General features: G+C 40.4%; 1 protein-coding gene across 1 annotated transcript in view; it reads left to right on the plus strand.

Moving 5' to 3' along the window:
* LOC128069095 (glycerophosphodiester phosphodiesterase domain-containing protein 4-like) overlaps nt 1–18,817 on the plus strand; it is a 105,692-nt gene that overhangs the window by 15,216 nt on the left and 71,659 nt on the right. Inside the window, exons 4-9 of the mRNA XM_052662384.1 lie at nt 2,601–2,660; nt 7,330–7,428; nt 7,500–7,593; nt 8,860–8,937; nt 12,616–12,761; nt 13,142–13,224. Coding sequence (XP_052518344.1) covers nt 2,601–2,660; nt 7,330–7,428; nt 7,500–7,593; nt 8,860–8,937; nt 12,616–12,761; nt 13,142–13,224 — 560 coding nt within the window. The remainder of the gene's footprint in view (nt 1–2,600; nt 2,661–7,329; nt 7,429–7,499; nt 7,594–8,859; nt 8,938–12,615; nt 12,762–13,141; nt 13,225–18,817) is intronic.

Consider the following 18,817-nt stretch of genomic DNA (forward strand, 5'->3'; position numbering starts at 1 on the left):
ACAGGAAAAACCATAGCCTTGACTAGACGGACCTTAGTCAGCAAAGTAATGTCTCTGCTTTCCATATGCTATCTAGGTTGGTCATAACTTTCCTTCCAAGGAGTAAGCGTCTTTTAATTTCATGGCTGCAATCACCATCTGCAGTGATTTTGGATCCCCCCAAAATAAAGTCTGACACTGTTTCCACTGTTTCCCCATCTATTTCCCATGGAGTGATGGGACCGGATGCCATGATCTTCGTTTTCTGAATGTTGAGCTTTAAGCCAACTTTTTCACTCTCCTCTTTCACTTTCATCAAGAGGCTTTTTAGTTCTTCTTCACTTTCTGCCATAAGGATGGTGTCATCTGCATATCTGAGGTTATTGATATTTCTCCCAGCAATCTTGATTCCAGCTTGTGTTTCTTCCAGTTCAGCATTTCTCATGGTGTACTCTGCATAGAAGTTAAATAAGCAGGGTGACCATATACAGCCTTAATGTACTCCTTTTCCTTTTGGAACCAGTCTGTTGTTCCATGTCCAGTTCGAACTGTTGCTTCCTGGCCTGCATACAGATTTCTCAAGAGGCAGGTCAGGTCAGGTGGTCTGGTATTCCCATCTCTTTCAGAATTTTCCACAGTTGATTGTGATCCACACAGTCAAAGGCTTTGGCATAGTCAATAAAGCAGAAATAGATGTTTTTCTGGAACTCTCTTGCTTTTTCCATGATCCAGCAGATGTTGGCAATTTGATCTCTGGTTCCTCTGCCTTTTCTAAAACCAGCTTGCACATCAGGAAGTTCATGGTTCACATATTGCTGAAGCCTGGCTTGGAGAATTTTGAGCATTACTTTACTAGCATGTGCTGCTGCTGCTGCTAAGTCGCTTCAGTCGTGTCCGACTCTGTGTGACCCCATAGATGGCAGCTCACCAGGCTCCCCCGTCCCTGGGATTCTCCAGGCAAGAACACTGGAGTGGGTTGCCATTTCCTTCTCCAACGCATGAAAGTGAAAAGTGAAAATGAAGTCGCTCAGTTGTGTCCAACTCCTAGCGACCCCACGGACTGCAGCCCACCAGGCTCCTCTGCCCGTGGGATTTTCCAGGCAAGAGTACTGGAGTGGGTTGCCATTGCCTTCTCCGTACTAGCATGTGAGATGAGTGCAATTGTGCGGTAGTTTGCGCATTCTTTGGCATTGTTTTGTTTGGAATTGGAATGAAAACTGACCTTTTCCAGTCCTGTGGCCACTGCTGAGTTTTCCAAATTTGCTCGCATATTGAGTGCAGCACTTTCACAGCATGGATATCTTAGTATATGGTATATTCTAAGATGGACTTGCAGTGTCTAGTAAGCTGTGTATTTTAACAAGCTTCTACTCTGTCCTACCTCTTTTTGGATATAGTGGCAGCAACAGAGGAGACCAGGTTTCTATTTCTTTATCTTTCAGTTATTTGTAACCTTAACCAAGTCTCATAACTCTTCTAATTCTCAGTTTCTTTTCTTTCAACTGAGAGTGATAATGATATTTAATAAAGTGGTATTTTATAGGGCCTAAAAGTGAAAGTGTTAGTTGTTTAGTCACATCCAACTCTTTGCAACTCCATGGATTGTAGCCCTCCAGGCACCTCTGTCCATTGGGATTCTCCAGGCAAGAATACTGGAGTGTATTGCCTTGCCCTCCTCTAGGGCCTCTTCCCAATCTAGGGATTGAGCCCAGGTCTCCCACATTGCAGGCAGGTTCTTTACTGTCTGAGCCACTAGGGAAACCCAAGGTCTTGTCTGGGACCTGAACTCAGGACCTCTCATGCTGGAGGCAAGAACCATATTCGATAGACCAACCAGCTCGCCTGTATTGTACATTGGTAAAGTACAAATAAAATAATATCCATAAAATTGTTTTGATAAAAAGGTGAGTGCCTTATGCACTCAAACTCTCTTTAATATCCTTAGCATCTAAAGACTCCAGTTTTCAGTCTCCATCTGCACACTGACTTCATGATTGCGTAGACTTGGATTCAAATCTAATTAAGATTTATTGACTAATACCAATGTTAACAATAGTGTTAACAATTGTAACAATGGCACTGGTTCCTCAAAGAAGAGCGCTTTTTTTTTTTTAACATTTCAGTAGTATTATTTTATTGTTGGCACATTTATAGGAGAAACTTGATTAGATGAGAAGAGGAAGCAAAATTTAAGGAAATTCAATGAGACTATCAAAGAGCTGGCCCCTCACTCTTATTACTAGTTCTGCATAATACTAGGAATAAGCTCCATCACTCGGAAAAGAAGTTGGTAGGAACTCTGGAAGAATATCAGTGTGGTGATTGTTACAAATTTGCAGAGAAGATAATAAACTCTCTCTGGGTTGCTGGTGAAAGTTACAAGTAGGAGGTCACATGGAGCACTGTTTGAAGGGTTGGTGGCATGGAAAGGGAGAGCTTTTTAGGCAGAGGAATAGTGTGACAAACCCTTGACACTGAAAAGGGCAGGTGTAGCGAGAAGTGAATGTAATGCTGGACTGAAAGGAATGTTGAGTTGACAACAGTGTTTTGGGTGGCATCGTGGTGATTTCATTTCAAATTATTCTCCTCCTTTTTTTTTTTTTTTTTTTTTTTGGTTTCAGGTACTTGGATTTTTGTTGTGTTGGGAAAAACAGCGACTGTACCTGCACTGGTACCATAAGGTAGGACATAAAACTTCAAATAGGAGACCCGAGACCAGGACTGAATGTGCCTCTTTGGCACTAAGTATTTAATACAGAGCTTCCCTTTCTTTGTCTCCCTTAGCAAAAAAGAAATCTGCATATACTATTTCAACTGAAATGATTCAGTTCCTAACAGGTGGAACTGGCTTACTGACCATGATGAACCCAAACTTTATTTTTTCTCACTACTCTGTGTTAAACTTACTATGTGTGTTTGTTATTCCCATCCCCATAAAATCTTGAGCAAGCTCCATTAATTTCCCAGTCCTTCATAGTTACAAGGGCTTTCCATTTCAATTACTAAATATTTCAGTTCATTGTAATGAATTCCAACTTTATGAGACATTTCCTTTACCCTGTTTCACATGACCCAGGCCTGGAAACCAACAGTGGTGAAGAGAACATGACCTTTTACCTTTCTTGCAGAGTAAGGGTCAGGGGAAGGAGAGATAGGGTAAAGCACACAGTCCCACAGGGAGGGTTTGGTTCCATTAGGACCAAGAAATTGCAATTTTTGGCTCTTTACCGCATGGATTTTTCCATGTGTGTTTTCAGAGACCCTTCTGTTGAGATCTTGACTGCAACTCTTGGTGGATTCAATGCCTGTCTTCCTGTACCCTCTAAAATTTCTCTGCTGATGTCCTTTTTATTCTCCCTGAGTTTGGAGCCCTTTAAAAATACACAAGAAAGTACAATGGATCTGTTTTTGTTCTGAGGAGACAGACATTACTGACCCAGCATCTGAAGACATGCAACTCTTTTCCATCATTGCCTCCCTTGTCTTGTTTTGCTATGGGCTTGAACATCTCCAGCATAGCCTCTTGGTATTTATACTTTTTCAGGCATGGTTTTCCTTGTATTTCCTCGAATCCAGAAACATGTCAAACTCCTTGAGTGGTCCCCTTAAATTTCCTTAAGAGGAAAATTTCCCTCAAAAGGGAAGTATGAATTGAAAGTATACATTTAAGAGTTAAAAGAATGGAAATTGAAGTAATAAGATCATGCAGGGAAAGAGGAAATTGAAGCATGAACATATAGGTGTTACTGAGATTCCCATAGGTTTTGGAGTTTGGATACCATGAGCAATTTGTCACTACAAAGGGTCCCTGCGGGTTAAACCATTCTGATTACTATTCCAGAAACCATGCTTACCTTGCCTCTGGCAGTGAGCACTGCTACTTGGCCTCTGCCACAGCAGAATCTCATCATTGCCTTTGATCTCAGGAAGCCAGTTTCTGTGTCAGCATCTCTCACCTTTATCCAGGCATAAAGCATGGCCACTATGGTGCTTTTCAAGGATGCTGACACTCTCCTCACCAATGTGTTTCTCAGTGTCCTCTGAGATTGCCTGTAGGGCACAATATGGAGTGGGTTAGCTGACCATAGGTGATAGCATTCCAACAACATTTTCTCTTTAAAATTATTCTCAGTTTGTTTTAATCCACACAGTCAAAGGCTGTGGCATAGTCAGTGAAGTGGAAGAGATGGGAATACTAGATCACCTTATCTGTCCCCTGAGAAACCTGAATGCAGATCAAGAAGCAACAGTTATAACTGGAAGTGAAACAACAGACTGGTTCAAAATTGGGAAAGGAGTACATCAAGACTGTATATTGTCACCTTGCTTATTTAGCGTATATGCAGAGTATATCATGCAAAATACTGGGCTGGATGAATCAAGCTGAAATCAAGATTGCTGGGAGAAATATCAACAACCTCAGATATGCAGATGATACCACTTCAATGATAAAAAGTGAAGAACTAAAGAGCTTCTTGATGAAGGCGAAAGAGGAGAGTGAAAAACTTGGCTTAAAACTCAGCATTCAAAAAATGAAGAACATGGCTTCTGGTCCCATCACTTCATGGCAAATAGATAGGGAAACAGTGGAAACAGGCAGATTTTATTTTCCTGGGCTCCAAAATCACTGTAGATGGTAGCTGCAGCCACAAATTGAAGTATGGCAAAACCAATACAATATTGTAAAGTAATTAACCTCCAATTAAAATAAATAAATTTATATTAAAAAAAAAAAGCTAGCTTCTTGGAAGGAAAGCTGTGACAAACCTAGACAGCATGTTAAAAAGCAGAGGCATCACTTTGCCGACTAAGGTCCATATAGTCAAAGCTATGGTTTTTCCAGTAGTCATATATGGATGTGAGAGTTGGACCATAAACAAGGCTGATCTCTGAAGAATTGATGCCTTTGAATTGTGGTGTTGGAGAAGACTCTTGGGAGTCTCTTGGATAGCACGGAGATCAAACCAGTCAATCCCAAGAAATCAACCCTGATTTAAATATTTGTGTTATGAGGTATTTGGTCTGCTAACAGGTTTTTTTTTTTTTTTTTCAGATTTTCACATCTATTTGTGTCTTTGTATAGAAGAGATTGGACTATAGGTTTTGTTTCCTGTAATTGTCTTGTTCAGTTTGAGCATCAATGTTTTTATTAGCTTCAAAAAACAAGTTAGAGAGAATTCCCTCTTTATTCTCAGGAAGAGTTGGTTAAAATTGAAATATTTCTTCCTTTGTTGTTGTTCAGTTGCAACCCCATGGACTGCCACACACCAGGCTTCCCTGTCTTTTACTATCTCCCAGAGTTTGCTCAAACTCATCTTGATTGAGTCTATTATGCCATCCGACAATCTCATCCTCTGTGGCCAAATTCTCCTTCTGTCTTCAGTCTTTCCCAGTATCAGAGTATTTTCCAATGAGTTGACTCTTTGCATCAGGTGACCAAAGTCTCGGAGCTTCAGCTTCAGCATCAGTCCTTCCAAAGAATATTCAGGGTTGATTTCCTTGAGGATTGACTGGTTTGATTATCTTGCTGTTCAAGGGACTCCCAGGAGTTCTTTCCAGCACTACAGTTGAAAAGCATCAGTACTTGGTGCTCAGCCTTCTTTATGGTCCAACTCTCATATCCATATATGACTACTGGAAAAACCATATCTTTAGCTAGACGGACCTTTGTCAACAAAGTGATGCCTCTGCTTTTTATAGGTTTGTCATAGCTTTCCTTACAAGGAGCAAGTGTCTTTTAATTTCGTGGCTGCAGTCACCATCTGCAGTAATTTTGGCGCCCAAGAAAATAAAGTCTGTCACTATTTCCTCCCCCCCCCCCACCCCATCTATTTGACATGAAGTGATGGGACCAGATGCCAAGAGGTTAGTTTTTTGAATGCTGAGTTTTAAGCCTACTTTTTCAATCTGCTCTTTCACTCTTGTCAAGAGGCTCTATAATTTGTCTTGTTTTATTTTTTTTTTCTATTAGAGTTGTGTCATCTGCGTATCTGAGGTTGTTGATATTTCTCCCTGCAACCTTGACTCCAGCTTGAGCTTCATCAAGCCTGGCATTTTGCACGATGTACTCTGCATATAAGTTAAATAAACAGGGTGACAATATACAGTGTTGACGTACTCCTTTCCCAGTTTGGAACCAGTCTGTTCCATGTCCAGTTCTAACTGCTGCTTCTTGACCTGCATACAGGTTTCTCAGGACACAGGTAAGGTGGTCTGGTATTCCCATCTCTTTAAAAATTTTCCACAGTTTGCTGTGATCCACACAGTCAAAAGCTTTAGCATAGTCAATGAAGCAGATGTTTTTCTGGAATTCCCTTGCTTTTTCTATGATCCAAGAGATGTTGGCAATTTGATCTCTGGTTCCTCTGCCTTTTCTAAATCCAGCTTGTACATCTGGAAGTTCTTGGGTCACATATTGTTGAAGCCTAGCTAAAAGGATTTTGAGCTTTACCTTGCTAGCATGTGAAATGAGTGCAGTTGAGCGGTAGTTTGAATATTCGTTTGCATTGCCCTTTTTTGAGATTGGAATGAAAACTGACTTTTTCCAGTCCTGTGCCATGGCTGTGTTTTCCAAATTTGCTGGCATGTTAAGTGTAGCACTTTAACAGCATCATCTTTCAACACTGGAAATAACTCAGCTGGAATTTTGAAAATTAACCATTTAAGGCAGCAAGGCCTGAAATTATTTTGTGAGGTTTGATCATGGATTCAGTTGCTTTCATAGATACAGAAGTCTCTAGAGGGCACCACAGATGTACAAAAACTACATTTGGAGGGGAACAAGTTAAAATTGTGTCTTCTTGGTTTCAGTGTAATAGTAGATTTTTAAAATCTGTCCAACAGATATTTGCTGAATGATTACTGTGTGTCAGGCAGTGAGACACTGCCTCTTAAAGGCAGTGAGAATATGATCTTACCCAAATATTGTCCTTGACCTCATAAGCTTATAGTCTATTTGGGAAAAAACATATGTTGAAAAGGCAATTACAAATACTGTTGACTTGTGATTATACTGAGTCATTTAAAGTGATATTGAATATTTAAAATGGGCATTGTTGAAACTTGGTGAGATATGCCAAACAGTATTGAAGACCCAGCTGAGGTGGAAATAATTAATTAGTAAAAACATCAGACCATATAGCTGTATAATTTTTTTCCAGCCATGCTACATAACTTAGACTTGGCAGCAACAAGATTAAATCCAAGTAGTACCGGGGGTTTGAGGGGTGGTTAGATTAGGAGATGAGGAATAAGGTCACTGAAACTGTAAGAACAAATACACATTTCTCAAGCACAGTTATGATCAAAGCCTACTGCATGGAAGTCAGAACACTCTTTTTGTCTCCCCAGATCCTGGTTCTGATAATGATTCCATTTTTCTTATTTTTGTTATGGATTTTGTTAACTTACTGGAAAGACAGGTGGCTCACCATCGGGCTGTCACTTCAGGTAAGCACCATACTTAGTTGTAGCCCTGTCTGTCCAGATGTGTTCAGGCTGACTTTTCAATTTCCTCACAGGTCTTTTCTCCCTACATACACCTGAGCAGCATATCTGTGATGGTTTTGCTTTCATGGCCTGTGGCCTTCTACTTGATCCATTTGGAAGGAGAAGGTATGTCCTGTGGGTGGAGCCTTCCCTGATTCTTCCAGCTCTGGCTTTAACTACTGTACTTTACTCAGCAGAACAAGCAAAGCACCACTGTATCTTTTTGAAACTAATTTATCTTGTTACTCAAGCATGCTCCTTGTGATCAAACTCACAACCGTACATGGTCTGTCATAACATCCTGTCATAGCATTTCCCAGGCTAAGCAGTCCATCTTCTAAAGGGACATTCTCCTTTTAGAAAAATAAGTATTTTCTCTCATTAACTTTCAGGGAATAGATTGGAGTAGTTTGAGGGAGGGTAGAGGGCATTTTATTTTTATTTGGCCAGTGATGTTACACGTCATAGTTCTTTAAGTTTGTATTCAGATATTACTATTTTCTTTGTGTGTGTGTATGTTGCTATATTTTGTTTATTTTTTCTCTTCTGTATAACATTCTATTGATGGTATCAGCACTGAGACTTTTTTAAAAAATTTAATTTTATTTATTTTTAATTGGAGGCTAATTGTGCAAGACAGCAAAAGAGACACAGATGTATAGAACAGTCTTTTGGACTCGGTGGGAGATGAAGAGGGTGGATGATTTGGGAGAATGGCATTGAAACATGTATAATATCACATAAGAAATGAATCACCAGCCTAGGTTCAATGCAGGGTACAGGATGCTTGGGGCTGGTGCACTGGGATGACCCAGAGGGATGGTATGGGGAGGGAGGTGGGAGGGGGGTTCAGGAATGGGAACATGTGTACACCCGTGGTGGATTCATGTTGATGTATGGCAAAACCAATACAATATTGTAATTAGCCTCCAGATATTACTATTTTCAACTCAAGAAACAGGTGCAGATATTCCCTGGATACATCTTAGTCCTTCAAAGCAGTCCATGGTGAGTCTGTCACGTCTGAGGACTTGCACAGAAGCAGAAATCTGCCTCTGCCACTACTTTCCTCTTCATTCTTTGTCCTAATATCATGGAAGCAAATAAGAATCAGAGCTGTATGTGAAGCTGTTTTGAGAATGGGGTTAACTCTCAGCATCCTTACTGAGAAACCAGGAGACTCTGCTTCTGTCTATGTCTCTTTTTATTATTACTGGTTAAACAAGGAGTGCTTGCTTCCTGACGTGTCCAAGGACTCAGAAAGAGAAAAACAGGATTGCCATTATGTGTGTATGTGTATGTAAGCTGGTGAATTTTAGGAAATATTTCTGGGGGCAGGAACTTAAAGGGGACAATAATGAACTCTTTTCTTTTTTATTTCCTGAATTTTAGCTAGAATGAGACGTTACCAGATTACAAGTAATGAAAGAAGAAGAAATACATGCTGTAGTATGCTCACGAAATTGAGAGGTTAGAGCTGGAGAGCTAGATTTGAAAGTGACATGGATGGTAATTTTAAAATGTGCAAATAGGTTAAATCCTCAAATGTATAAAATAGTAAGTGTTGAGGTATTGCCAGTGATAACAGGTATTGTGATTAGTCTGTGTGTGTATGTGTGTGTGCGTTAAAGAGAGGAGTGGGGGAGAGAGAAATACAACGAGTTCAGTTCAGCTCAGTTCCGTCACTTAGTTGTGTCCGACTCTTTGCGACCCCAAGAATCGCAGCACGCCAGGCCTCCCTGTCCATCACTAACTCCTGGAGTTCACTCAAACTCACGTCCATAGAGTTGGTGATGCCATCCAGCCATCTCATCCTCTGTCATTCCCTTTTCCTCCTGCCCCCAAGCCCTCCCAGCATCAAAGTCTTTTCCAGTGAGTCAAATCTTCACATGAGGTGGCCAAAGTATTGGAGTTTCAGCTTTAGCTTCATTCCTTCCAAAGAACAGCCAGGGCTGATCTCCTTCAGAATGGCCTGGTTGGAACTCCTTGCAGTCCAAGGGACTCTCAAGAGTCTTCTCCAACACCACAGTCCAAAAGCATCAATTTTTTGGCACTCAGCTTTCTTCACAGTCCAACTCTTACATCCACACATGACCACTGGAAAAACCATAGCCTTGACTAGACGGACCTTTGCTGGCAAAGTAATGTCTCTGCTTTTGAATATGCTATCCAGGTTGGTCATAACTTTTCTTCCAAGGAGTAAGTGTCTTTTAATTTCATGGCTGCAGTCACCATCTGCAGTGATTTTGGAGCCCCCCAAAATAAAGTCTGACACTGTTTCCACTGTTTCCCCATCTATTTCCCATGAAGTGATGGGACCGGATACCATGATCTTCGTTTTCTGAATGTTGAGCTTTAAGCCAACTTTTTCACTCTCCTCTTTCACTTTCATCATTTTCTGCCATAACGGTGGTGTCATCTGCATATCTGAGGTTATTGATATTTCTCCCGGCAATCTTGATTCCAGCTTGTGCTTCTTCCAGCCCAGCATTTCTCATGATGTACTCTGCATAGAAGTTAAATAAGCAGGGTGACAATATACAGCCTTGATATACTCCTATCTTATTTGGAACCTGTCTGTTGTTCCATGTCCAGTTCTAACTGTTGCTCCCTGGCCTGCATACAAGTTTCTCAAGAGGCAGGTCAGGTGGTCTGGTATTGCCATCTCTTAGAGAATTTTCCACAGTTTACTGTGATCCACATAGTCAAAGGCTTTGCCATAGTCAATAAAGCAGAAATAGATGTTTTTCTGGAACTCTCTTGCTTTTCCCATGATCTAGGGATGTTGGCAATTTGATCTTTGGTTCCTCCGCCTTTTCTAAAACCAGCTTGAACATCTGGAAGTTCACGGTTCACGTATTGCTGAAGCCTGGCTTGGAGAATTTTGAGCATTATTTTACTAGCATGTGAGATGAGTGCAATTGTGAGGTAGTTTGAGCACTCTTTGGCATTGCCTTTCTTTGGGATTGGAATGAAAACTGACCTTTTCCAGTCCTGTGGCCACTGCTGAGTTTTCCAAATTTGCTGGCATATTGAGTGCAGCACTTTCACAGCATCATCTTTGGTCTATGATGAGTCAATAGTGTCATATCAATTGCATGAGGTAATATTAGTAGCAGAATAGCTCCATTTTTTGAAATGAAGAAAATGAATACCCAGAGAGGTTAAACAATAAGTCTGAGTCACACAATTAGAAAGTAGTAAAGTCTGCTTTGTATTTGAATTTCTTTCAACTAATATTCCTTCCACTATTTCTCTCTGCCATCAATACCTGGGCATTTTAGGCTGATCTTTAAGGGCTTGAGAGCTTTTTCAGAACCAATCAAACTCCTCCTCCTTCTGAGAAGCTACTCTTAACATTCCCTCTCCTTCCTGCCTCCTGTACAATTTATTCCATTGTTAATTTGTATTTGTAATTTTTTGTAGTTGTTCAGTTGCTAAGTCATGTCCGACTTTTTGTGACCTCATGGACTGTAGCACGCCAGGCCTCACTGTCCGTCACCATCTCCTGGAGTTCACCCAAGTTCATGTCCATTGAATTGGCAATGCCATCCAACCGTCTCATCCTTGGTCACCGCCATCTCCTCCTGTTCTCATTCTTTCCCAGTAATAAGATCTTTTCCAGTGAGTCGGCTCTTTGCATCAGGTGGCCAAAGTATTGGCACTTCAGCATAAGTCCTTCCAATCAATATTCAGGGTTGATTTCCTTTAGGATTGATTGCTTTGATCTCCTTACTGTCCAAGGGACTCTCAGGAGTCTTCTTGAGCACCACAATTTGAAAACAAATTTTTCAGTGTTCAGCTTTCTTTATTGTCCAACTCTCACATCTTTACTTGACTACTGGAAAGACCATATTTTTGACTATACAGACTTTTGTCAGCAAAGTGATGTCTTTGCTTTTTAATATGCTGTCTAGGTTTGTTATAGCCTTCCTTCCAAGAAGCAAGTGTCTTCTAATTTCATGGCTGCAGTCAGTATCCCCAGTGATTTTGGAGCCCAATAAGAGAAAATCTGTCACAAGTTTCACTTTTTCCCGTGAAGTGATGTGACTGGATGCCATGATCTTAGTTTTTTTAATGTTGAGTTTTAAGCTAGCTTTTTCACTCTTCTCTTTCACCCTCATCAAGAAACTGTTCAGTTTGTCTTCACTTTTTCCTATTAAAGTGGTTCATCTAAATATTTGAGATTGTTAATATTATTCCCAACAGTCTTGATTCCAGTTTGTAACTCATCCAGCCTGGCATTTTGCATGATATACTCTGCATATAAGTTAAATAAACAAGATGACAGTATATAGCTTTGTGGTACTCCTTTCCCAATTTGGAACCAGTCCATTGTTCAATGTAAGGTTCTAACTGTTGCTTCTTGGCTCGCATACAGGTTTCTTAGGAGATAGATAAGATGGTCTGGTATTCCCATCTCTTTAAGAATTTTCAGAGTTTGTTCTGATCCACACAGTCAAAGGCTTTCTTGTAGTCAATGAGGCAGCAGTGGATGTTTTTCTGGAATTCCCTTGGTTTCTCTATGATCCAACGGATGTTGGCAATTTAATCTCTGGTTCCACTGCTTTTTCGAAACCCTGCTTGTTCATCTGGAAGTTCTTGATTCACGTACTACTGAAACCTAGCTTGAAGGATTTTGAGCATAACCTTACTAGCATGGAAAGTGAGCATAATTGTCCAGTAGTTTGAATATCCTTTAGCACGATCCTTCTTTGGAATTTGGATGAAAACTTACATTTTCTAGTCCTGTGGCCATTGCTGGATTTTCTAAATTTGCTGGCATATTGAGTGTAACACTTAAACACCATCTATCTTTTAGTATTTTAATTAGCACAGATGGAATTCCATCACTTCCACTAGCTTTATTGGTAGTAATGGTTCCTGAGGCCCACTTGACTTCACACTCCAAGATGCATTTGCAATAATTTTAACTTAATAATCATGCTTGTATTTGGGTAGCCTTTTGCTTTCAAATAATTGAAATGTGGGGGACCTGAGAAAAATAGTAAATCTGTGAGTTCACAGAGTCAGTGAACCCATGGATTAGATATTTACTATAACTATTTTGGGGGGATACTTATTTGCTTGGGATGGTTCTCCATTCCTTTTTTCTTTTTCATCACTTTTTCATTCCAACTTTTTCAGCTCTACAAGTGGCCATTGGAGTGCCCTTTTTTCTTATCCTTTTATGTCTCTATGTGGTGCCATTTGGGACTTACTCTCCCTGCCTTCAGGAGAAGGAGAAATTGGCACCCAAGCCAACCTTCTTTGGACATAGAGGTGCACCCATGGTAAGTCTGAGCTTGATGGATGTGGGTGTGCATGGGTGTGGATGAGACAAGGGCACATCAGATTCTCAGAAACCCCTGGAGAAATAAAGAAGTTGGCTTGAGATGACAAGATAAGTAATTAATTATAGAGGTTGGACTTAATTCTTCTAATTCTCAGTCCATTTCTCTTTATTATGTCCAGTGGCATTGTCTCAGATGAGCAGAATTCCCAAACCAGATTTGTGAGAGGAGAATGTAGGCAGGTTCTTAGAACAAAGAGCCAAGAGAACCAAACTCTGCTTCCTAAAGTCCTTTCATTACTGTTCCCCTTTCCTATGCTAAAATGGATATTGGCAGAAAAGACTATGAGATTAAAGGCCTGATGTCCTTTTCTTCCATAGCTGGGGCCTGAGAATACCATAATGTCCTTTGAGAAGGCTGTTGAATATGGGGCCCATGGACTGGAGAGTGATGTACGAATAAGGTAGGAAAAAAGGGACCAGGGTGGGAGGAGAAAAGACCAGTGGATGACTCCAGCCTGGCCCAAGCTGTAGAGAGGGCAAGCCCTGGGAGTTTCTCCCTTATTCACCTGGCACATCTGCACATAACACAATACATGGATCACTTCTCCTTTACAAACCACGTGTCTGCATCCCTACATTGTCAATCACAGGCTTATAAATCACACACTCTATATAGTCTCCACACGTAGCTCAAATCTGGCCTCCCTGCAAACATGCTTGGAGCTTACCTCTATGCCCTAGCTTAGCAATCTATTTAACTAACATTTCCTAGGCATCATCTGTATTCCTACTATATCCTTCTTCTGAGTGAGAGGCAGATGAGTGAGACGGAGTCGTGCCTAAGAGCTGTTTGCAGCCAGTGAAGGAGACATGGCATGTTTACACAGTATAGGACCATTTGTGGTGAGTGAGTGCCTTGCAGAGAAGACTAAGGCAAATGCAATGGAACCTCAGTGGAGGAGGAAGAAGCCACCTCTTTTGTGAAAAATGATCTGTGTGCTCAGAACAGTGTTTAGGTTGAGCCTTGAAGGAAAAATAGTATTTTTCCAAGCAGATATGGAGAACGAGAATATTCTAGGTAGAGGTAGCAGCTTAGTTAAGGGCATCCAAAGGAGGAATAGCAAGTTTGTAGATCTGTGAGCTGGTCTGTATGGATGTCAAGAGTAGTCCACTTTGGGGACGTGAGGGGCCTATGTGAGGGGGAAGGTATGGCTACAAGGCTTGCTGAGACTGGATCACAGAGATCCCTAAATGTGTACTGGGCAACTATGGTAGGTTTTAGAGAATAGATTAGCTTATTGTTTTAGAAGGACTTGTCTGAGAATGTGTGAGGGAGAATCATTCTGGATTTGGGCAGTAGGTTCTAGCAATGTCCAAGGGACAACAAAGGAAGAGTTGGATCATAGCAGGAATGAGGACAAAAAACACATGCTTTTCTGTAGAATGTATGTCCTTGGGCAGCCGAAAGTAGAGACGAACCGTCGGATGGTTATATTAGAGAATGTGGCATGTACTACTCCCTTCCCAGCCTTCTGTGAGGCAAACAGGAAAGAAATGAACATCCTATTTCACAGTGAAGAACTGTGAATTCAAAGAAGAGAAATGTATTGCTGAGGACGTAAGGCTAGAATGTACATGATAAAGCCAGAATTCGAACTGGATTTCCTGACCCCAGACTAGGGTTCATATCAATGGTGACAACTATTCCATGCAGAATATTTGAATCAGGATTGAAACTGAATGCTCTTTCAGAGCTTCCATTTCATTGTGCAAGTTCCTCATGGTCATGGCCTAATGTGGTAATGGTGCTGAGACAAGTGAGCTCCCGGCACATTGTCCTTTTCTCTTCTGTGACTTTAACTTCATTGTAGATGATCTTCCCAACTGCTCAGTTTCTCTGTTGACATCTTCATTTCCCATGACCACCATCCATATATCTCCACCACTCACATTGATGGCTACAGTCTATACTCATCAGTAATAAATATTGCCTACCAGTCATAGTCTAGTCAGGACATGAATACCACAAAAGTATCTAGAACAGGTAAAATCATATTATATTTACTAAATAGTAAAAATGGCAAACTACTGAAAGTGGGACATAGGACTCTGGAGAGTGCGCAAATTACAACTACTACTGTGTATTCCACCATATTCTCTCCATTAATTACCAAAGAACATTAAAAATATAAGACACTGGACAAAATTCACAAAGCAACTAACAGAAGACTCTGAATGGTGAAGAATAGAATGTGGACTGGCTTGGTTCCTAAGACCAAAGCAGCTTCATAATAGGGAGCGAGTTTCCACATGCTAATTTCTGTTTCTCCTCATGTATCCTGACATGAGCTCTGAAGAGAGCTGACCTGGAAACACCTATAGCTGCAGACAGAAAAAAGCTCCACAGAAATCTGTTATATCTAGCCCAATAACTGGTAGAAGGGTAATCCAATATGATATAAATGTTTTGATCATACCAGTCCTACTCAGGGGAACACCACACAGAAACCACTCCCCACCCTGTCACAGCTTGCGAGTGAGGCTCTGGAGACTCAGTGAGCAGATCCCTGTAACTATTTCTGTACTGATGTAAGTGGTGGTACCCATTTCCTTTCTTCTTCAGCTAGAGAGTGAGCAGAGAATTATTGAGAAAAGTTTTCCAGAAAAAATTATTTTTTTATTGTAAAATATTCTTAACATAAAATTTACCATTTAAACCATTTTTAGGGTACAGTTTAATGGCATTAAGTACCTCCACCTTCTTTTAAGCATCACCACATAGATCTCTAGCACTTTTCATCTTCTCAGACTAAAACTATTTGTTAGATGTTAATACTAACTCCATCCAAGCCTTTGCAACCATCATTCTTTTTTCTCTGTCTATGTGGTTTGATTGTTCTGTGAAATCATGCAGTATTTGTTATTTTGTGTTAAGCTCATTTCACATCAGCATGATGTCAGTATAGCTCATTTCACTTTAGCATGTCAAGACTCATCTATATTGTAGCATCTGTCAGAATTTCCTTCGTTTTAAAAGTTCTCTTAAAAAGCACATAACACAAGTTGCCATCATAACTCTTTTAAGTGTACGATTTAGTAGTATCAAATATATTCACATTGTTTGGAAACAAATCTATAGAACTTGTTCATCTTGCAAATCTGAAAGTTCATACCTGTTAAATAACAATTCCACCTTTCCTTCTGCCCTCAGCCCCTGCTTACCACAATTCTACTTTTTGCTCCTATGAATCTGACTACGTATTTGTCTTTTCGTGACTATCTTGTTTGATTTAGCATAATGTCCTCAGATTTCATCTATGTTGTGGCATGTGACAGGATTTCCTTCCCTTTTTAGATTGAATGATATTCTACTATGTATAGATATCACATTTTGCTTCTTCATTTATCCTCTGATAGACATTTGGCTTGCTTCTGCCTCTTGGCTGTTTTGAAAAATGCTGCTATGAACATTAAGAGTACAAGTATATTTTCAAGAACTTGTTTTCAGTGCTTTTAAGTGTGTAGCCCAAAGTGGAATTACTGTATCACATGGTAAATCTATGTTTAGTTTTCTGAGGAATTGCCATGCTAGAGAAAGGGAATTTAAAAACCTGTTCATAAAATCCTGGGCAGACCTTTGTATAACCTATGCATGAAACCACACAGGCACAACACAGCAGAAGGTTTGAGAATCGATTGGAACACTATCTGTGTTGTAGACTGATTTCTGCAGAGCCTTTGAAAACTAAGTTGGCGTTAAAACCGTATCTTACAAATGTGGTCCAGGACATGTTTTCTGAACCTAGACATATTGAATCTCTGTTAAAATAGATTTTAATGAGATTTCTAATCTCCGAATACTCAAAATGCTCAGGATACAACCCAGAGTTTTCCATACCAAGATCTAGAAAAAACTCAGCTTCAGTGAGAAAAGGTAATAAATATATGTGAACAGCAGGAGAAACAGATGTTGGAATTATTTCTAAGAATGTTAAAGCAGCTATCATAAAATGTCTCCAACAAACAATTATGAACACTTGTTAATTGAAAAAGTAGAAGGTGTTAGCAGAGAAAGAGAAGTAAAGAAGAATCAAGTGGAAATGAAAAATTCTTTAGACAAAAGATAATGATGTTGCAATGACAACCCACACCAGTGTTCTTGGCTGGAGAATCCCAGGGATGGGGGAGCCTGGTGGGCTGCCATCTATGGGGTTGCACAGAGTCAGACATGACTGAAGCAACTTAGCAGCATATATCAAATCATGCTGTACACCTAAAAATGATACAATGCTATATGTCACTTATAGCTCAATAAAACAAGGGTAAGGAAAACAACTTGGAACATGAGGAATAAAAAAAGGCAAAGGAAAGGGTAAAAAATACATAGGTGGGAACTGCTCTGGTGGTCCAGTGGTTAAGGAGACACTTGCCACTGTAGGGGACACAGTTCGATCCCTGGTCTGGGAAGATCACAGAAACTGTGGATAACTAAGTCTGTGCATCACAACTGTTGAGCCTGCATGCTACAACTAATGAACTATACATGCCCAGAGCTTGTGCTCTGGAACAACAGAATCCACCACAATGAGAAGAATGCCCACCACAAAGAAAAGTAAGCCCACTCCTGAAACTAGAGAAAGCCCATGTGCAGCAACTGAGGCCCAGCCCAGCCAGAAATAATAAATGGATTTTAAAAAGATAAATATTAATAGGTGATTCTTCTATTCCAGAGTTTAAAAATTGTGTTCAGTGGTTAAAGACAAAAGTGATAATATTGTTTGATATATGGGTCTCAATCTATTTTTAGATATTTAAGACATGTATATCATAATGGAAGGAGGTTGGGTAAAGGGACCTAAAAAGTATTCAGTTTTCTACACAATACTTGAAGTGGTAGATGGTTGACACTAGTAGAATGTGATCTATGGGACGTATTTGGAATCTTTGGGGCAACCACAAAATTATACAGAGATACACAGTTGACCCTTGAACAACAGGAGATTGAAGTGCCCTTCAGTTCATTTCATTCACTCAGTCATGTCCAACTCTTTGGAACCCATGGACTGCAGCACGCCAGGCTTCCCTGTCCATCACCAACTCCAGGAGCTTGCTCAAACTCATGTCCATCAAATCCATTTTATCCTCTGTTGTCCCCTTCTCCTCCTGCCTCCAGTCTTTCTCAGCATCAGGGTCTTTTCCAGTGAGTCAGTTCTTCCCATCAGGTGACCAAAGTATTGGAGTTTCAGCTTCAGCATCAGTCTTTCCAATGAATATTCAGGACTGAGTTCCTTTAGGATTGACAGGTTTGATCTCCTTGCAGTCCAAGGAACTCTCAAGAGTCTTCTACAACACCACAGTTCAAAAGCATAGGTTCCTTGGTGGTCAACTTTCTTTATGGTCCAACTCTCACATTCATAGATGGCTAATGGAAAAACCATAGCTTTGACTAGATGGACCTTTTTCAGCAAAGTGATGTCTCTGCTTTTTAATATGCTGTCTAGGTTTGTCACAGCTTTTATTCCAAGGAGCAAGCATCTTTTAATTTCCTGGCTTCAGTCACATTCCACAGTGATTTTGAGCCCAAGAAAATAGTCTCTCACTGTTTCCATTGTTTCCCCATCTATTTGCCATGGAGTGATGGGACCAGATGCCAAGATCTTTGTTTTTTGAATGTTGAGTTTTAAGCCAACTCTTTCACTCTCCTCTTCCACTTTCATCAAGAGGCTCTTTAGTTCTTTGCTTTCTGCCATAGGGGTGGTGTCATATGCATATCTGAGATTATTGATATTTCTCCTGGCAATCTTGATTCCAGCTTGTGTTTCATCCAGCTTGGCATTTCACATGATATACTCTGCATATAAGTTAAATAATCAGGGTGATCATATATAGCCTTCACATAGTCCTTCCTCAGCTTGTAACCAGTTTGCTCTTCCATGTCTGGTTCTAACTTGCTTCTTGACTTGCTTACAGATTTCTCAGCAGGCAGGTACAAAATGAAGCAGGGCAAAAGCTAACAGAGTTTTGCCAAGAGAATGCACTGGTCATAGCAAACAC

This window comes from Budorcas taxicolor, chromosome 25, assembly GCF_023091745.1.
Source record: "Budorcas taxicolor isolate Tak-1 chromosome 25, Takin1.1, whole genome shotgun sequence".
In the NCBI taxonomy this organism is placed as follows: Eukaryota; Metazoa; Chordata; class Mammalia; order Artiodactyla; family Bovidae; genus Budorcas; species Budorcas taxicolor.